Here is a 20,845-nt window from a genome sequence, read left to right on the forward strand (position 1 = left end):
TAACTAAGAGCATTGTCCAGATGCTCCTTGAAATCTGACAGGCTTAGCTGGATTCTAATTAATATCGGCAAATTCAGGATGTCCAGTTATGAGAGAGAACACAGAAGAGGGATAACTGAGCCTCTTTGTATTCCTTAGTTAAATTAGTTATATTATTAACTAATTCCATAGGCTCATCGCTAATAGTTTACTCCTTAAATTTGCAGTGATGTGTGATAGTCTTCCTTTATTTCAGTGAGTGTTAAAAAACAGATGTTATCTTCATCTGCTGATTTATTTGAATCTGAAGACTTTTCTTCCTTGGTTATAGTACTGGGGTTTTTGCTATTACTGTTGTGTTTGTGTGACTACTGAGTATTCTAGTTTTTTCCTAGATATTCTCCTCAGCTTTAGGGTCCTAATACATACACCTGTGCTATATGTTAAGCTTTTTTCCTTATTTCCTGTCCAGACCTTGTGGAAATAGGCAACTTGCCAGTGAACATCTATTGGTCTAGTTTAAGATGGTCCGTTTACCAGTTGTCTGCTTTGCCTTGCTTTTTTCTTTGAGTTTTTTTGACATTAATGTGGCCTAGTGATCTCTTAAACAGACTGCAATTCAATGCCAATGAGCAATTCTCCCCCGCCTCTGTGAACAGTATTATTGTATGAAACCAAATATGTAACAAACTTCATTTTTTTAATTATTAAAGGACTGGTATGTGTCACTAGTGAGGTCGCAGTGTTGCATCAAGTCTGACTCAGCACTGCTAGAAGGTGCAGAGCTGGTAAATAGGATTCCTCAGCCTGACCTGAACTCCTTCATGACCAGCAAGGTAACTTCTTTGTCAGGTGAAACACAGTCAGCTGAAGAGGATGTAATTATTTTGAATCTTCTTATTGGTAGTATTAATAGATTAGACTTTTTAAATGTAAACACTTCAAATTTACATAATACTGGTAGTTCAATTCTTGAATTTCAGTTCATTTTGGAAACTAAAGTAGTAGATATGCTTCATTTCTGTGTCTAGCAATGCTGCTAATACTAGCTTTCTAGTAGTACAGGTTGGGCATATAGAGTGGAAGTGAAGGTTAGTTTATTGCAATCACAAAAATCCAGTTTTACCATTTTACATAACCTTCTTGTTTTGCCATAGTCTCTTGCAAGGCCAGATGTTTCTGTAACCTTTTAAATATCTGTGCTAGATGACTTGCAATATGCCACTAACAGGCCACAGATAGTAAATCTGGCATAAAGGACAGTTTGTATCTATTACTTTTGTTTTCTAAGAACATATTTTGTTCAAATTCTCTACATTACATTTGCTGCTGGTATGCAGAAGTAATATTGGGAAACTGTTTTTAAAAATACTTTTGTTTGACTTAGTTGTTTGAAAACTTGTTACTTGAAGATTCCTTGTATATAGGTAATCCTTAAGCTTTATTCACCTATTGTTCTGAAAATTTGGAATAAGCATATTGATTTTTCTTTACAGTAGTGTTTAGAATTTAAATGTGGAACAAATATGGGCTTAATTATGGTATTGTTATACCACAGTAGAGCAGAGGTCATAATAACAAGTTAGTTAATTAATAAACTGTTAATTTACCACCATATTAGTATGCCAGAATTAAAAGCAATTTCTTTTTATTTACTATTTGATGTCAGGAATTCAACCTGAGCTTGTTGGCACCTTGTTTAAGCCTTGGCATGAATGAAATCTCAAGAGACCAGAAGAGTAGCTTCTTTGAAACAGCTCGGAGGGTAACTCTGGATAATGTGTCTACCACTGTACAAAATCTTCCTGCCAGCCACCAGGTTTTTCAACCACTATTGCCAACTGAGCCATCAGCCTACTGGAAAAAACTAAGCGATATCTTTGGTAATAGAAATAATGGTCTTTTTAAGCTTATTCTCTCCTCTGCAAAGGTACTTTACAGATGTCTTGTGAATACATGAACTTACTATTTTAAAAAATCAAGATAGCTGGCATAAAAGTGCTTATGAAATAATTCTGAAAAACATTTATTGAGGGGAAAAATTCAAACAGCTAGATTTCATCCAGTCTTATTTTATAGGAGATGAGGTGATGTATCAGTCTATGATGACACTTTGTCGTGCACTGGCTCAGTATTTGTTGTTGCTCTCAAAACTACCAGCTGGTCTCCGTGTTCCTCCTGACAAAGAGGATGATATCCTGAAGTTCGTAGTTATGTCAGTAGAGGTAAGAAACTACAGCATTATTAAAGATGTGATGAAATGTTGGTAGAGGGGACAACTTTGATTTAAACTGATCACCACTGAGTAACTTTTTGATCTGGGCGATTTTCGTGTCTTAACTGTAGAAATTTCTTCAGTGGTTATTTTATTTGACCTGTGCTAGTAAATCAGATGGGCTTATGGGACAAGGGCAGCTTTTTACAAGGAGAGGTTGATTGAATGATGGAATAATCTTGGCATTTGGGAGAATGGCTGTGCACTGATTTTTGGGACATTGAATAAGCAGTATATAATGCTCATAATTTTCTTGTACTTAAATTCTGTTCTCTCAGGAAAAAAATACAACTTGCTAATAAAACTTTACATATTGCTGAGTAAAAAAAAAAAAAAAAAGACACCTTTGGTTATAAGTTACTCTGTTGCAAGAATTTGCTATTAATGGGAAATTTTTATTTTGGCACAGGCACTATCATGGCATTTAATGCATGACCAGATTCCATTAAGTGTAGATCTTCAAGCTGCTCTGGATTGTTGCTGTCTGACCTTACAGCAGCCTAGTCTCTGGAATTTGTTAGCTTCTGCAACTAATGTGACATATGCTTGCTCCTTAATTAATTGCATTAGATTTATCATAGAAGCAGGTGAGTCCAATTTGAACAGCTGTGAGAATTTTCTTAATAAATTGTCAATCATCACTGATGAAATGCTAGGTGTCTGGAATATTTCCTCTGAGTCCTTTTTAATTATTTCTTTGACAAGTTTATTTTTACTACTTTAATTTCTCATTTAAGATTTTGTGTTTACTTTTGAACTTGGCAGATGCCTTGGAAATGTTAAATATTTGACTACTATGTGGTTTTGAGGAGAAAAATGAAATTAGATATGTAATGGTTGTATCTCTTAAATATTTTTGTCTAATTTAGTTGCTGTTGAACCCGGTAATCAACTTCTTAGTCCTGAAAGAAAGAAGAATACTTCAAAAGGCTTAAGCGAGAGTGAAGTTGATTCAAACACACAGAGTAAGTAAATGGTGAATTCCACTTTTGCCATAAACTTTCACTGAAGAAATATTTGTAGGTACCCTTTCTATTACTATTTTTTTAACAATGAGAGTTCATCTGAGACCTTATTTGTATTTGATAAATGTTTATTAAATATAGGTTGACATTTTTAACAGGTATAGTTGTTTTTTCTTTAAAGTTAAACATTAACACAGATTTTTCTTTTGGGTGATTCTGTTAGCTGTGCAGCATGCTGCAGACTGAGCTTTTTAAAGTGTTGTGGGATTTTTAAATTTCATGCAGGAGAGGTAGAATTGTTATTTCTTCTGAAGAAAGGCAGATTCATCATCTGCCTTTCTACAGTATAGGAACACTATGTTGAGATGAAGGTCAACTGTAGTCTGTGAGTGTAGACAGCATTGTCTTCCATATCCAGCTGTGCTGGTACAGTAAGATACCACTTCCATCTACAGAAATTACCTGCTTGTCAGATTTAGCATAGAGCCAGCTATGAGACTGTTTTATGAGAAAACAGATGAGTTTGGTCACTTTAAATTCTCAGAAATGCTCTATTCAGTGTGGCCTGTTCTTGCTGGGGTTAGCGTGTGAGCTGCTCTGCTGGCAGATGTCAGGTACTGGTAATCTCCAGCACTAAGACTGGCAAACAATGCAAGCCATTGCAGGGAGAGTGGTAGTAGTACTCTTCAACTAGCTGAAATATTGTAGAATATTTCTTTGTATACATCCTTATTGTGGTTTTGTCCTTTTTAGTTGACATACTCTTTCATTAAGCATTTTTTGTTTTTCTGTATCTTTTTAAATTATGTCTTATTAATAAATTCGTAAAACTGAATTTCTTTTTCTCCCAACAAAGAAACTAAACACATTACTGCAGCTTGTGAAATGGTAGCTGAGATGGTGGAATGCTTACAGACTGTCTTGGCACTGGGGCACAAAAGAAACAGCAGTATCCCAGCATTTCTTACTCCTGTCCTCAAGAACATCATCATCAGTTTAGCAAGGCTGCCTCTAGTGAACAGTTACACAAGAGTACCTCCCTTGGTATGTTCATTATGCTTTGTTTTCAGGACTTTAGAAGCTATTGAATAACTTTTTGATAACCAGACATGCTGCTGCATCTTAAGTTTTATGTCAGTAGGATTTCAACCTTCAGCTAGTTTGATCAGCCAGTTTGTCTTTTTAAACACTAAGTAGCAAAATATTGTAAAGATATCAAGTAAGAGTTCACTATGGAATCAGAGATTTGATTAGAAAGGAGTGTAGTTGCTCCTTACAATCTTATGTGAGAGAATGTCCAGGTGGTAGTTTAAGAAACGAAGAGCAAGCAGTGACTTGGGTATTTTCTTAGGGCTAATATTTTCTCCTGCTCAGTGGGATTGCTTACCCTGGAAAGAGTGCAAAATCTATACTGCTACTTTCTTTGACGTGTGAATTGACAAATTCATTTTTTGTCGTGCTAAGCACCACAATGACACAATGGTGCTGAGGTGTCTGAAGTAGTGTCTGAACTAAATCTGGTATTTGTGTGTGGTACCATACCATGGTATGCCATGCAGATACTTTTGGATTGTATATCTTTCCTAACTCATCTTGGATCTTTTGGACAAGGTATTTCAACCTTTTCTTTTCTGCCAATGTAACATGGATTTAAGAACATTTCATGATTACCTCCATGTACTGTTAGTACTGTGAAGTGACTTTGTTTTGATAATGGTTTTGAAGTTTATAAGAAACATTTTTAGATGTGTATTAGGTAGAGCAAAAGGGGGTTTCCTGATATATGCAAGGCTATTTTTCTGGCCTTTCTCTGGCTGAGTGTTTCTCAGCACTCTGTTTTTGAGAGGATGTCAAAAGATACTAATTTTTTTGATTGAGACTTTTTTTTGCCCACTCTCAGATATATCTCTGTGCTTTTTCAGGCATCAATAGTATGTGAACTATTTTCCCTGAATTACCTTTCAGCATAATTTCTGCACAATCTAGGAGTCACCTGGCACTTAAATTCTGAACTGAAATATATGACAGGAATTTATTTGCTTTCATATCCAAACTTGGACAGTAGGACTGAATAATTAATTCATAGTGAGAAATATTCAACCTCCCCCTCCCCCCCCCAAATTAGAAATATAGTGTAAAATGTGTATTAGCTGGGTTAGATATCTAATCTTTCTCTAAGCTTTTTTTGTATTTGGAGAATTACTTTATTTACTGATGTCTCATTGCTTTTGAAAGGTGCATATATATTTATAGCTGTCATGTTAATACTACTTCTGTTTTGGATAAGTAGACTTTCTTTATATTTCTTCAGGTCTGGAAATTAGGCTGGTCACCAAAGCCTGCAGGTGACTTCGGCACAGTTTTTCCTGAAATCCCAGTAGAATTTCTTCAAGAAAAAGAAATCTTTAAGGAGTTCATCTATCGCATTAATACACTTGGTATGCAAAATTAAAAATTAATACAGTTGGCTCTTATTCAGCACTTACTTGTGTTGTGAAGTTACTGAATAACTGAATCTGGTGCCATTTGTTTACTTTTGTTGCATATATGGGAGAGAAATAATATTTCAGAGCAGGTTAGTAATTGTGCTGCAATAATTCTTACATTTTGCTAAGTGCAGAGAAAAAATTATAAATTATAGAAATAAAGCCAAAAACTATTCCAAGTCAGGGAGGTGATTTCAGTGTGCTCTTACAGAATGGCCACTTGTTTTCTGGAGCATGCACTTCACAGTATGTTTGAGAATATTTTGCTTCCCCCCATTTTTTTAATTCATGCATAGTATACAAATAGTATTTAGTGCCCCACACTCAACATTTTAAAGGAGATGCTGTCACTTTAAGGCTTCTGGATATGTCAAGGTTTACTGAACGAGAGCAGTGGGGCTTAAGAGTTCAAGTGTTTGTCAACAGATGAGACTGTTAAGGCTAATGCATCAAATTTTCTGTATGTTTACCAAAGTTCTTTGGATTTTTTGCGTTTTTTTCCCCCTCTGATCTACAGGTTAATATTTGACTGATTTGTGTTGTAACACTATTTCTGTTTGATTGCTATAATGCCTAAGATGACATTCTCATTTTTGATTCTTCAGATATCATTAGTATAAACTGCAGGGTATTATTCAAGAATCCTCTGCAGTCTTTTGTAGGCAAAAATCTCTTTGGAGAAACTTTTTGATAAGTGCTAGAATTTCTTTCCCATGAGAATTGGCCAATTTTCTGGATGATTTTCTGTGTTGAGAAAACCTGATAGATCTCAATGCTTTGAAAATTGGACAATCAAAATATTTTAATGTATATAAGAAACAACCTTAGCAGGACCATTTAAATAATAATGTGCAGAACACTTCTAAAGGGTTCGTCACTTCCTAAAATAGAACCGTTTAAATTTAAGCTGTAGTGATTACAAAAAATGCCAAATAGAATAGGAAATGGTACAAAACTAAATCTATGGAAACAATGTACCATTTTTTTAATGCCATTCCATGTTTAAGTTTGTATTAAGACATAAATGGTTATCTCTGAATGTTTCCATAGGATGGATCAGCCGTACTCAGTTTGAAGAGACTTGGGCTACATTGCTTGGTGTGCTTGTAACTCAGCCTATTGTAATGGACCAAGAGGAGAACCAACAAGAGGTAATATCATTCACTGAATTTTTTAATTAAATGTTACTTAAACTAAGAAAAATGTTTCTATTAATGAACCTGTAAAGCAGAAAAGTAGTGACTAAAACTAAGAAATTATTTCTGTTTTATATTTCCTTGTCCTCATATCCCTGTGAGTTCAGACACATCCATCTTCTGGCTTAAAACTTCTGCAAGCGTGTAAATAGTATGGTAAAATTTTAGTGGAGCTGTTTCAACTTAATTTTACTATGTCACTCAACACACACATGGTTCAAAGTTTGCTCAACTAGATGTTTGGCTTTAGGCACAATAGGAACTCCAAAAACTTAGAGAAACAATGTGTGAGAACTGTGCCTTTAGGAAATATACTGGTTAACTGTAACTAGTATGTATTACTGCAATTATCTGTGCTATCTAATAATCAAGCTTCAAGGGGAGTTTCTTTGGTAAGATTTTTTTGTAAGATTCGTGACTAGAAATGCATTGACCTGGAGATGCATGCCCATGTCTCTCGCTCTCAGTTGTAGACTGTATATTGGATATCTGGGCTTCTAACTCAGATGCCTCAAGTAAGTGTTCAAAATTCAGTGGAGGGCATTTGGGGATCAGAGCTGAATAAATTTAGCTGTACAAAAAGCAAAGATGAGAGTGAACTTAGCCATCATGAAAGAGACTTTCCCTCTTCAGATGTCTTAACCTGCTAGCAAACTGTTTTTACTAGGTTCTAGCTCTTTGACCTGAAAGGTTGTTTTTTTCCTGGACTCATATAGTGTTCACTTCCAAGTTGTGAACAGTCCTGATGGTAGGTGCAGAGCTAAAGCGTTTTGAAGAATTTGGAGGGTAGATGCCTAAGAATAGTGGATCCTGGGTCGCAGACAAAGGAGTTTGTTTCCCTTGCTTCCTAGGTGTCAGACTCCAAAAACGAGCAGGGCATCATCATCTCTCTTCCCTGGATTAGCATTTTCTGTTAGTTAGACTGACTTGGATACTTGTGCAGAATTTTTGGCTTGGCTCTTTTCTACATAATAGCCATGTTGAGTCAGATCTAAGGCAACCTAGGTATTGGTAGTTCCTTATTTGTCATGTAGAGAGCACTTATTTGTAGAACAGGAGTAGTAATGTTCTTTTTCTTTCCAAGGAAAACGAATATGTTCAAAATTGCAAACATTTTAAGCACTATTATAAATGTCAGTATGTTAATATTTTCTGAAGTAAAAATACAAGATTCTTTTTTTAAAAAAAAGTTGAAAATCTGTTACCATTTTACATTTTCTAAAAAGGTTCAGAATCTCTTGTGGTCTGATACTTTCAAGAACAAATCAGAATCTATACAACGAAAGCAAAAACTAAGAAGCATCCTGCCATTTCAGACTCTGCAAGTGTTTGTGCTGCTGTTCTAATTTTAGTTTGTAAAAAAACCAGATTTAGTCAAAGTACTGATGATAAACAGTTCTGAGCAAAAAAGTTAAATGTACTGTGAAGATTCTTGCTACCATCAACACAGGGAGGATGAGTTACAACCCACAGTGCCAGAAGTTTATTTTAAGAGATGGGGTTTTTTTAAAGGGAAAGAAACAGACTACTACTACGTGATGATTTACAGTGGCAAAGTACTTGATGCAATGTGTGTAGTTCCAAATACTTCTATCGGGGAAGAATGGCAGTGCCTCAAGTATGAATAATAGATTGAATCTAACCAAATATTTTAAGCAAGTTGTGTTACAGTTTTCTCACACTTTTACAGTGTTGCTAAATACTGAATGTGTAGCATCTTGGTTTAGAAGAAACATTGGATGCATCTGAATTATGATGCCCAGAAAAATGTTGCTGAAAATTCATGATGAGGTTGAGTTTTGTTCCTAAACAGGCAGTTACTAAAAAGAGTTAACATGCGTCCTTCTCTGAAGAGTTTCGAACTCAGATTTGGTCTTATTTGATGCTTTGTTTCAACAGGTAACTAATGGGTAGATGCAAACAAAGAAACTAAACACTTTCAAAGTTCTGAAATGGACATTTTGAGATTTTAACTCTGTTGGGATAAGAGAGGATGCATGCAGAATGGCTGCTGAGATGGAAGGATGTGTTACTGCTACAGTCACAGTGCTGCTTTTGTGTGCGTTGCTTATGTCAGCTAGGTTTCTGGATGGAAGGAAGTCTAGATGTCAGGCTTGTTAATGATAATTTAGTGAAAGGTGACAAACTGATGTTCAGGGCTTTCAGGATTCTTTTTTTTACAATTCAAATTACAGTAAGTTCATTTTACAGGAAGATACAGAGAGGACCCAAATTAATGTTCTCGCAGTACAAGCCATAACTTCCTTGGTGCTGAGTGCAATGACAATACCTGTTGCAGGCAATCCAGCAGTTAGCTGTTTGGAACAGCAGCCCCGCAACAAAGCTTTAAAAGCTCTGGACACAAGGTATCTTTTTACTTGCTCTGAAATGCATAGAAGTTATACTTGTGATTAATACGTAATTACAGTTGCTTAAACTAGCTATAGCAAAAATATGGTATAGACTGGTTTCTAAGCAAGAGTGTGTACAGATAGATCTGTTTACATAGAAGTTATATGGACTTAGCATCACAAACCTGCTGAGTTAAAAGACAGTATCTGAAACAGACAATATCTTATTAAAATCTAGTAAACAGTGTGCAGAATGTATTTCGCAACATTTCTCAGCTTTAGTATCCCTGATAACGAAAATAAGCATAGACATGTAACATTGTAGAGTAAGCTGGTCACAATTGCACAAAAATGTTAAAGGGAAAATCTGCTTAAATTGATTTCTGTTGGACTTTCAGGTTTGGGAGGAAGCTAAGTGTCATCAGGGGTATTGTTGAACAGGAAATCCAAGCAATGGTATCTAAGAGAGATAATATTGCTACTCATCACTTATACCAAGCTTGGGACCCTGTTCCATCACTTTCTCCTGCTACTACAGGTAAGTGCCTGTGTGGGGGGTGAAGGGGAGAGTGAATTTCTTTTACATTTAAAAAGTAGAAAAGATACTCCTAGGAATTTATTTGAAATCCAGTTTGCAGGAAGTGAAGCCATTTTCACATCTCCTTTGTTATGCATGTTTTAAAAACTTGGCTTCTGTTTTGTTACAGGGGCTCTTATCAGCCATGAAAAACTCTTACTGCAGATCAATACTGAACGAGAAATAGGAGATATGGATTATAAACTGGGACAGGTTTGTTAAGGTTTTAACTTTGAACTTGACTTTTATTACATTTCTTCCAGTTTGTGCAAATTCAGTTAAGAGGCATTGCTTAACATCAAATGTAAACTAAAAGCTCTGAGTGATGCAGGGTAGATCATAACTGGGTGACTCCTCTCAGCCAGCTGTTCCACCTCTCATGGAATTTTTGCTTGTCTGTGTGAGGTCTAGCCGTGAGCCAGCTATTGAGTTGTACTTTTCAGTCTTGCATGTTAAAGAGCACTTGTAGTGTTAACTTCCACTTTAACTATTGGATTTTAATTTGCTATTGCATGCTTGCAGTAGTCCTTGGGAAATGAGAAATCACTGGACATAAAATAAGCAATGTTGTTTTAATTTTAAATAAACCCAGCGTAGGGACATAAATTTCACTGGATGATGTTAGTTGGAAAATTAGCACTACATACAGTGAATAAAAAAATAGTCCTTATCCAGTTATTTATCTCCCTGAAAAATTAGTCTTTACATGAAGTTACATATAAGTTTTAAATGTAATATTTGTTTCACTATTTGAATAGAACGTATTAGTGAAAAAAACTTAAATACTAAACTCAGATGACATTATTTTTCTTGAGAAATCTTTTGCATAGGGAAGACTAAACGGTCACTTGTCTGTCTCTAGGCATCTGTATGTTCTCTTGATATTCTAAATGACTTGAACATGCAGTATTTGCAGGTTTACAGACCCTACGTATTATTTACAAAAACTTGTAACTCTATAACAATATTAGTCATTAGACATCCTGTTTGAAAAATAAATAAGTGTGTGTGTACGTTTTTGCTTGACATGAAAAAGAATTCTATGTAAGGGTGAATTTTTGTCTAAGAATCACAGAAGCATATAGGTTGGAAAAGACCTTTAAGATCATCGAGTCCAACCATAAACCTAACACTGCCAAAACCACCACTACACCATGTCTCTAAGCACCTCATCTAAACGTCCTTTAAATACCTCCAGGGATGGCGACTCAACCACTTCCCTGGGCAGCCTGTTCCAATGCTTGATAACCCTCTCGGTGAAGAAAAATTTCCTAATATCCAGTCTAAACCTCCCCTGGTGCAACTTGAGGCCATTTCCTCTTGTCCTATCACTTGTTACCTGGGAGAAGAGACCGACCCCCACCTCTCTACAACCTCCTTTCAGGTAGTTGTAGAGAGCAATAAGGTCTCCCCTCAGCCTCCTTTTCTCCAGGCTAAACAGTCCCAGCTCCCTCAGCCGCTCCTCATCAGACTTGGGCTCCAGACCCTTCACCAGCTTCGTTGCCCTTCTCTGGACACGCTCCAGTACCTCAATATCCCTCTTGTAGTGGGGGGCCCAAAATTGAACACAGTATTCGAGGTGCGGCCTCACCAGTGCCGAGTACAGGGGCACGATCACTTCCCTAGTCTGCTGGCCACGCTATTTTTGATACAAGCCAGGATGCCATTGGCTTTCTTGGCCGCCTGGGCACACTGCTGGCTCATATTCAGGCGGCTGTCAACCAACACCCCCAGCTCCTTCTCTGCCAGGCAGATTTCCAGCCACTCTTCCCCAAGCCTGTAGCGTTGCATGGGGTTGCTGTGGCCCAAGTGCAGGACCTTGCACTTGGCCTTGTTAAACCTCATACAATTCACCCCAGCCCATCGATCCAGCCTGTCCAGGTCCCTCTGCAGAGCCTTCCTACCCTCCAGCAGATCAACACTCCCACACAACTTGGTGTCGTCTGCAAACTTACTGAGAGTACACTCGATCCCTTCATCCAGATCATTGATAAAGATGTTAAACAGAACTGGCCCCAACACCGAGCCCTGGGGAACACCGCTTGTGACCGGCCGCCAACCGGAGTAAACTCCATTCACCACCACTCTTTGGGCCCGGCCGTCCAGCCAGTTCTTTACCCAGCGAAGAGTACACCCGTCCAAGCCATGAGCAGCCAGTTTCTCCAGGAGAATGCTGTGGGAGACCATGTCAAAGGCTTTAACTGAAGTCTAGATAGACAACATCCACAGCCTTTCCCTCATCCACTAAGAAAGAAGTCTTGAGCTATGTAAGATAAGTAACTTCAGAGGAAAAAGTAATACCCCTATTGACACACAGGAAGTGCTGATTTTGTTTTGGAATCTTCAGACAGATCACTTACGAAATGCTATCAGCAGGTCTTATTGTTCTGAAACTTTGATTTTATTTATAAAACTTAAAGAAGAACTAAGAAGTTTTCTTCTTTGTAGATAGGTGTTTATCTAGCCTGAGTCAAAGGACTTGAAATCTTAGTCTTAATCTGGTTTCAGAAGAAAGGTTATATTGCAATCAGATACGTTGAGCTATGGTTTGAGAAGAGGTAGGAATGTGTTTTCTATTGAACTGCAGTTGTTACAGTTCTTTCTGAATTACTTTCTTGCTTGGTATGAATTGTAAATATTTATACTTTGCTTTAGATTTTAGATCTGGTATGTTGACTTTGGGATGATGCACGCACATTTTTAGTGCATGCTTACAGGTTAGCCAGATGCTGCTTTCACATCACCTGTATTGCTGTACTAAGCACATGGTGCTACTGGTTTTGCTGTGCCATACAGTTTAAAGCGAGTTAAACTAAAATGTTGTAATTTTTTTAACCTTTTAAGTAATGTGCAGTTCATGTAAATGTTATTTGAGGCTGTGTGCTGCCTGTCATGTAAATGAAAAATGTATTGGGCTTCTAAGAGTTTTCTAATCTGACTATGAAGGTTTTAAATGTTGTACTTCCTTTCTATTTGTTTTTCTTTTTTTTTTTTTTTTTTTGGTGTTGCAAGGTCTCCATACACTCCATATGGTTAGGAAATAATATCACTCCACTGAGAGAAGAAGAGTGGGGTGAGGATGAAGATGAGGAGAATGACATACCTGCTCCTTCCTCACCACCAACTTCTCCTATTAACACCAGGTGTCTTATTTTTTTCTTGTCTCTCCTTTGACTTGTTGATAAGCTTTTATTTCTTCATGTTGAGTTCGATAAGCTGGGTTTATAAATTGGATGCTGGTAAATACATGTATTATTTCAAATCAAGTATTTTAGCGGGGCTTAAGAATAGCCATTTTAACACTTGCTTATTGTGCCTTGCAGGAAGCACCGGGCTGGTGTAGATATACATTCTTGTTCTCAGTTCTTGCTTGAACTGTATAGTCAGTGGATATTGCCATCAAATCCCAGCAAGAGAACGCCAGTCATTTTGATTAGTGAAGTGGTGCGATCAGTAAGTCTAAACTATTATTTAGAGTCATAAGTGAGTATATGTTACCAAATATTCAGAGCTAAGCAGTATTTGTAAAGCATCTTTTAATCTATGGGAAACCCTGATTTTTATTTCTTTTTTTTCTTGGCAGTGCTGTTATATGGGCAGTACAGAAATATAACTTGAGCAACTATAACATTATACTGATTTACACTATATGAGCATCTGGATTGTATATTCTGCTGCTACATTACAAACACTTTATTGTCACTTAATGATAGTCAGTATTTTACTTGACTGTTTGCTGAAAGTAGATTTCAGGATTTTGCTTATCCTATCTCTTTGTAAGAAAATAGAGATGGAACAACAATGTATTAGAGGATTAAATTGACTTTGAAGTGTAGAAGCAAAACTAAAGAACACAGGTGTGGAATGTGTCTTGATAGCAACTATTCACTATCATAAAAGACTTAAAATGTTAAAAAACTATCCGTCCAATAGAGTATGTATTGTGTGTTTTGGGGTGTTTTAGTACACTGTAAATGGTAACATTCATTCATTTTCCAGAATTACTTACCATAGTGGATTTGGGTTTGTAAACCTTTTGGAAAAAAGAACCATTTGGTGGTAATTGTTATCTGAGATGGATGGTGGCATTAATTCTGGACAACAATAGTTATTGCAGACACTTGAGTTAACGTTTACACATGTAATAGATCGATCGAGGAATCTTTTGCTGACAATTATAACAGAAGGGAGAGTCAATTTTTGGCTGTCTGCTAATGGGCTTTTTTTATATTCAATTTTAATTTGTACACAGCTTCTGGCAGTATCAGACTTATTTACAGAAAGGAATCAGTTCGAGATGATGTATACAACATTGACAGAATTGCGAAAGGTGCATCCATCAGAAGATGAGATTCTTGTACAGTATTTGATACCAGCCACTTGTAAAGCTGCTGCTGTACTTGGAATGGTAAGAAATTCTCATGGAAGCTTATTGCAAAGTCATGAGTGTCTAGGTTAACTCATCCGTAGCTTCTGCTGCAAAATTTGGTGTAGTTGGTAAGACTGGTTTGTCTCTAAGAAAATTCCTTAGCTGATCTGCATGGCTGTAAGGAGTAATAGGATACATATTCTGGGCATTCAGAGGTTGCAAACATCATTTCCAGTTGCCCCGTACTCAAACAGAAAGGTTGTTTGGTTTGGGGATTTTTTTTTTTTTGAGGTTTGAGCTTGATTTAATGTGCTTTTTGTTTTATCTTATTCAGTTGAGTGTTACCTTTGCCCTGGAGTCATTTGTTCCATTTCAGGCCAGAAATGGGGACACTGAAACAGCTATTGCTAGATTTGTGTTATAGGTGAATGGCTGTAATCTCATGAGAGGCTGGGACAGTGCATGTGATGAATACGTAGCTTGATAGTCAGGTACCCTTTTTCTTTCTCTCACTCTTCCCTCCATTGCATCGTTCTGCACTTAGGGAAATAACATTATTAACGCAAGTTATTTAACAAAATGTGTTGCTGTCTTTAAATCTGTAGACCAGAGAGCAGTAGTATTTTCCAGTGGACATTTCAGAGTGGGATTATTTAGGAAAAACAAATTACAAATTCTTTTGGAAGAAGTTAGCATTTCTAGAAACTCCCTATGAGACTAATATAAAACTATATGGGTAATAGTGATAAGAAAAGTTTTGAAAGACTTTTGGGGTAGGGCTTCCAGTAGCTATTGTAGTAGCAACTGTGCAAGGGAAGGCTGTGAAAGTGATGCCAAACATGCAGAAGCAGTTTTAGATAGGAGCTTGTTCTGACTAGGCTGTAATTTCCCACTCAGTGAACTAATAACACCTTTTCACAAGGAAGCAGCTGAATATAACAGGTTAGTGGGAGGAAACGAAAGTTCATTCCATAAAGAGTTGCTTGTTGTCCTGTGCTCAGTTATATAGAAAATCTGCTTAAAAAGAGCAACTAGAGAGCACACACTGTAAAACTGGCCTGTATCTTAGATGCTTCATGAATACAGGGACAAGGTAAAACTATATAATTTCTACTAAATACTTAAAATAGGTTGTAAGAAAAAGACTTTTCGAATCCAACTGTTTAGAATAGATTTTGTGTATTCCAATAAGTTGTTGTACTTTGATAACAGGGAGTGAAGTATCTGATACCACCTTGATGTTTGAAGACTAAACATAGAATTGTAGAATCATTTAGGTTGGAAAAGACCCTTACGACCATTGAGTCCAGCCATTAACCTAATGCTACCAAGTCCACCACTAAACCATGTCCCCTAAGCACCATGTCTACACGTCCTTTAAATAGCTCCAGGGATGGTGACTCGACCACTTCCCTGGGCAGCCTGTTCCAATGCTTGACAACCCTTTCGGTGAAGAAATTTTTCCTAATATCCAGTCTAAACCTCCCCTGGTGCAACTTGAGGTCATTTCCTCCTGTCCTGTTGCTTGTTATTTGGGAGAAGAGACCGACACCCACCTTGCTACAACCTTCTTTCAGGTAGTTGTAGAGAGCAATAAGGTCTCCCCTCAGCCTCCTCTTCTCCAGGCTGAACAACCCCAGTTCCCTCAGCCGCTCTTCACAGGACTTGTTTTCTAGACCTTTCACCAGCTTCGTTGCCCTTCTTTGGAGACGTTCCGGCATCTCAATGTCTTTCTTGTAGTGAGGAGCCCAAAACTGAACACGGTATTCGAGGTGCAACCTCACCAGTGCTGAGTACAGGGGGACGATCACTTCCCTAGTCCTGCTGGCCACACTATTTCTGATACAAGCCAGGATGCTATTGGCCTTCTTGGCCACCTGGGCACACTGCTGGCTCATATTCAGCTGACTGTCGACCCAACACCCTCAGGTCCTTCTTTGCCAGGCAGCTTTCCAGCCACTCTTCCCCAAGCCTGTAGCGTTGCATGGGGTTGCTGTGGCCCAAGAGCAGGACCTTGCACTTGGCCTTGTTGAACCTCGTACAATTGGCCTCAGCCCATCGATCCAGCCTGCCCAGGTCCCTCTGCAGAGCCTTCCTACCCACGAGCAGACCAACACTCCCACCCGACTTGGTGTCATCTGCAAACTTACTGAGGGTGCACTCAATCCCCTCATCCAGATCATGGGAGTGGTGGAGGGAAAGATGTGTAGGTCTGAGTGCCAGTGGTCTTGGAGAACAAATTAATGGAACGCTGTACTGTGAGTTGAGTGGATGGCACAGTATTCTTTTGGATGCAGACTATAAGCATCTACCAGTCAGTTTCAGACAGAAGGATCCTTTGTGGTTAGCTGGAAGGCCAGAAAATTCCAACCATCCAAGTCCTATATGTAGAGGATTCTTAATAGCACGTAATAGTTACTCAACTAATGCTTATCTTGGTTTTTTTGGCTTTAAATCATGAGATAGCTTTTCACAGGTAAAACGAAGTAGCATCAGTTTACTGGTTAATCTGCAAGTCATCTCTTATCTGATTATATTAATCTTGTGACATTTGATTCAAAGTAGTTTCAAGCCAGGCTCTGGTTCATGCTATATTTTCTGCTCTTTAATTTGTTCCAAGTATTTCCAAGTGACAGGAGTCACCAGTATTGAACCAGTGTTGACTTCTAATGAATACTCTTGTTGGATGTATTAGGATAAAGCTGTGGCTGAACCAGTAAGTCGACTGCTGGAATCAACCCTAAGAAGCACCCATATGCCAAGTCGGATTGGAGCTCTGCATGGAATTCTTTATATCCTTGAGTGTGACTTGCTTGATGAGACAGCAAAGCAACTCATTCCAATTATCAGCGAGTATCTGCTCTCCAATTTGAGAGGAGTAGCACAGTAAGACTCTTTCTTCCCTTCCCCCACCCCCCAAACTGTTGCATGCTTATGTGTGAACAAAAGTGCTCTTTATGGTTCACCGTTGTCAGTACATTTTCGAGCAGGCTGTTTGTGTCAAGCAGGTTTTGGCAATTTCATTGAAAGTATCGGCCAATTTTAGATATTTGAGGGTGAGAAAACTGATAGCTCAGACTTTTGTCTCTTTGGTAAATTGTGTTCCCTAAACCTTATTTTTCTGTCAAAAGGCATACTCTTTGAGTAGGACTTGCAGGATCAGTAATTAAGTTCATTGCTCCTAAACAAGTCAGGCAATGATAGCTTGTAATTATATTGCTGAAAAATTTCTTGTTGCACTGGATTTCCATGGCAACCCGTGCTCCAGTGCTCTCTTACAGCATCTTGGTGATACTTCGTGTGATTTTTAAAACTTGCATAACTTTGATGTGAAAAAATACTTAGCGTTTCTAAGGATTGTTTCTATTGTCTCTATTTGTGACCTAGACAACTTTGATGTAAGTGACCACTAGTGTTTTTGCTTATTTACAGTTGTGTGAATATACATAACCAACAGCACATCCTGGTAATGTGTGCAGCTGCTTTCTATTTGATCGAGAATTACCCACTTGATGTAGGGCCTGAATTCTCTGCAGGAATTATACAGGTATGTTGTGATGGCTTCAGTCACAGGTGGTCATGTAACCTGAGATCACCACATAGCTATCTTTAACACTTAACTTGATTATTGTGGTGTAGGTATGCTTTTGGGTTTAGTTTCATTAGGTTTTCTCAATACCTGATGCAGTTCATTACTAGCTGCAGTAGTATGGTGCTAGAAGATGACCTAAATACACCTCAAAAGCAGGTAGTTGGCTTCTTTCTTTATTTCAGATGTGTGGAGTCATGGTGTCTGGAAGTGATGAATCAACGCCATCCATTATTTATCATTGTGTCCTGAGAGGATTAGAACGACTCCTTCTTTCAGAGCAACTTTCTAGGCTGGATAGTGAATCACTAGTTAAACTGAGTGTTGACAGAGTGAATGTGCAGAGCCCCCACAGGGCAATGGCAGCACTTGGATTAATGCTGACCTGCATGTACACAGGTATTTACTTTTTTTATACCTTTGATGTGCTGAAAGACTAGCTTACTAACAGTGCTAATTTTCTTCATTTATTTTTGTTACCAAGGATAAAAAGGTCTTATTTGAGCATTCACAGTAAACTTGTAACAAGTTATTTTGGTTTAGGAAAGGAAAAAATCAGCCCCAGTCGTACCACAGATGCAAATCCTGCTGCTCCTGACAGTGAATCTGTGATCGTAGCTATGGAACGAGTATCTGTCCTTTTTGATAGGTAAGAGGATAAAACGTGTAATGGGGCACTGGGAGGGAAATGATTCTGTTTGGCACTGTGGTGTCACTTCTCTATTTGACAGTTTTGATATTTAATGATGTTTCTCTGCTTATCATTGCTTAAAATTGATACTTCTAGTATACACAGTAACACTCATGGAATTGCTGAAGGCAGCACAAATGTACAGGAATGTAATGGAAAACAGACATGTCCTAACTGATACTGTGTGTTGTACAAACCATAATACTTTATAAATGTATTTCCAGCTCCCTTCAGGTCAAACTCTTAAGTGCTTTTCAGGATGTCTTCTGCATAATCAAGGATATAAATCCGGTTTACGGGAAATAATCTTTCAAACCACCCTAAGAGTTTAAAACCTTTTTCCCCTTCCCCCACCCAAGTGTTGCTCTTTCCAAGGCTGTTAAGTAATTGCAGTGGAAGGGTACAGTAAAACATCTGTATTCACATGGAATTCATTTAACGGAAATATTTCAAAACTCCTGTTTTGATCTGACAATATCAAGCTGTCTTAAGTGAGCATAGCATGTTAGATTTTGCATAGTAGTTTGTGGGATAATGGTTTACACTTTTTTAAAGTGTTCAGTGGTTTTTCCATAAAACTGGATCAGGGTTTCACTTCTGTGCTCAGTGAGAACAGAACTGGAGCAGTGCTTGAGTGCTTTTGAAAATATCACTCCTAAGAGTTAGCAAAACAAACGTGAATAGTACAAGCAGAAAATAACCTTGCAGGGAATAATTACACGATGGTAACTTGATCTTGACACATCAACAGATGTAGCCTTTATTAGGAAGATTTTCCAATCAGTATTATTTAAGTAAAATTGTGTTTAACTTGGATTATCTCTTCCCCTCTTTACAGTGCAGCGCAACTTGCTTTTCCTGTTCGATATATTGGTCATCCTGGTCTTGAATAAAAAATGCAAAGATATTATGAATGGAAATGATTATTCTGCTTATAAATGGTCTTTTCTCTGATAATGAGAAGTAGTGATCTCCCTGTCCTTTTTGTTCTTGTTTAGGTTTTTTAGCATTCCTATTATTAAATCTTGTCTCTGATGCAATTCTAGAGCTTCAAAAAATGTTGACTATTTTAAAAAAGGTGGGGGGAGGGAAGGACATGACACCTGTAACAACTTCTAATAGCTTTGATAGACCTCTTTGGGTAGACTGTTAGAGTAAGATTTAAGATTACATGAAGACTGTGTTGAAGCCTTTTTTGCTTCATCTAGAGATGTAAGTAAAGTGTTCTTTCTGTTGCCAATTAAAATGGAAAAGAACGAGATGTTTACTGGAATTCAACCATAAAATATGCTCTTTTTTATTATTTTCAGGATCAGGAAGGGATTTCCTTTTGAAGCTAGAGTAGTGGCTCGAATCCTTCCACAGTTCCTTGATGATTTTTTCCCCCCTCAAGATGTAATGAATAAAGTTATTGGAGAATTTTTATCCAATCAGCAGCCTTACCCACAATTCATGGCAACAGTAGTTTATAAGGTAGTGTTTATATTCTTTTTTTTCTTAAATGTTTCAGAAGATTTCTAAATTACTGACAGCTTAATCAGAGGGGCAAATATCAATTTTGTTAGATCTAACAAACCAGTTGCAGTGAGTGAGCTGTACTGCTGTGAGCTTTGTCTTCCGGGCAACATGGAGGGCTAGAATCACCATGTCACCCAGAAGACAAAGCTCACAGCAGTACAGTTCAATCACTGATAATGGGAAAATAAAGAGAAAATTACTAGTTGTGATCCTGGTGCTCAAACTCTTTAGATCTCAAGGAGCCAGCCCAGGTTATCTGGCCTTGTGAACTCTACAGTCAAGCCCCTGTGGACCCAGTTGGGCTTCTGGGTATTTTGCTCTTCAGCACCTACTTACTGGACTTGTGAATCACTTGAGGGTGCATGTGCGCACCACATTTGATCTATAAAAACAGAGACACCAGACAAGTCTTGCATTTCTGTATGGTTACTTCTGTTTGGCGCAGGTGTCATGAGTCCAGTTGGATCCTGGCTGACTCTTTTGCGAATCTCTTTGTCTAGGCATTGTGTTCATTAATTCTTTAGACTCAGAGTTGTCTCCAGGAATCTGGTTTGTGAACCTCAGAGCTTTGTAGCTGGAGAGAACCTTTACAAGAGAAACTAAACTCTTTCCCATGTCCATCTACCATGTCTTTATTCTTGTGTAAAATATTTTTGCAGGTATTCCAGACGCTACATAGCACTGGACAGTCCTCAATGGTCCGTGACTGGGTGATGCTGTCTCTCTCTAATTTCACACAAAGAACACCTGTGGCAATGGCAATGTGGAGTCTTTCCTGTTTTTTTGTCAGTGCTTCCACCAGTCAATGGATTTCAGCAATGTATCCTAAAAAGACTGAATGTGTGCCGT

At 37.9% G+C, this 20,845-nt stretch overlaps 1 protein-coding gene across 3 annotated transcripts in view; it reads left to right on the forward strand.

Annotated features, from left to right (window-relative positions):
* Positions 1-20,845, forward strand: part of HTT (huntingtin) — an 89,768-nt gene that overhangs the window by 62,963 nt on the left and 5,960 nt on the right. For all 3 annotated transcript variants that reach the window (XM_075499643.1, XM_075499644.1, XM_075499645.1), the window contains 20 exons: positions 693-815; positions 1,649-1,862; positions 2,059-2,204; positions 2,664-2,841; positions 3,124-3,219; positions 4,076-4,263; positions 5,531-5,657; positions 6,756-6,856; positions 9,113-9,267; positions 9,651-9,790; positions 9,960-10,042; positions 12,842-12,972; positions 13,153-13,282; positions 14,082-14,237; positions 16,894-17,084; positions 17,631-17,745; positions 17,973-18,186; positions 18,331-18,436; positions 19,789-19,951; positions 20,656-20,816. In XM_075499643.1, the coding sequence (XP_075355758.1) occupies positions 693-815; positions 1,649-1,862; positions 2,059-2,204; positions 2,664-2,841; positions 3,124-3,219; positions 4,076-4,263; positions 5,531-5,657; positions 6,756-6,856; positions 9,113-9,267; positions 9,651-9,790; positions 9,960-10,042; positions 12,842-12,972; positions 13,153-13,282; positions 14,082-14,237; positions 16,894-17,084; positions 17,631-17,745; positions 17,973-18,186; positions 18,331-18,436; positions 19,789-19,951; positions 20,656-20,816 (2,918 nt within the window). The remainder of the gene's footprint in view (positions 1-692; positions 816-1,648; positions 1,863-2,058; positions 2,205-2,663; positions 2,842-3,123; positions 3,220-4,075; positions 4,264-5,530; positions 5,658-6,755; positions 6,857-9,112; positions 9,268-9,650; positions 9,791-9,959; positions 10,043-12,841; positions 12,973-13,152; positions 13,283-14,081; positions 14,238-16,893; positions 17,085-17,630; positions 17,746-17,972; positions 18,187-18,330; positions 18,437-19,788; positions 19,952-20,655; positions 20,817-20,845) is intronic.

This window comes from Mycteria americana, chromosome 4 (assembly GCF_035582795.1).
Source record: "Mycteria americana isolate JAX WOST 10 ecotype Jacksonville Zoo and Gardens chromosome 4, USCA_MyAme_1.0, whole genome shotgun sequence".
In the NCBI taxonomy this organism is placed as follows: Eukaryota; Metazoa; Chordata; class Aves; order Ciconiiformes; family Ciconiidae; genus Mycteria; species Mycteria americana.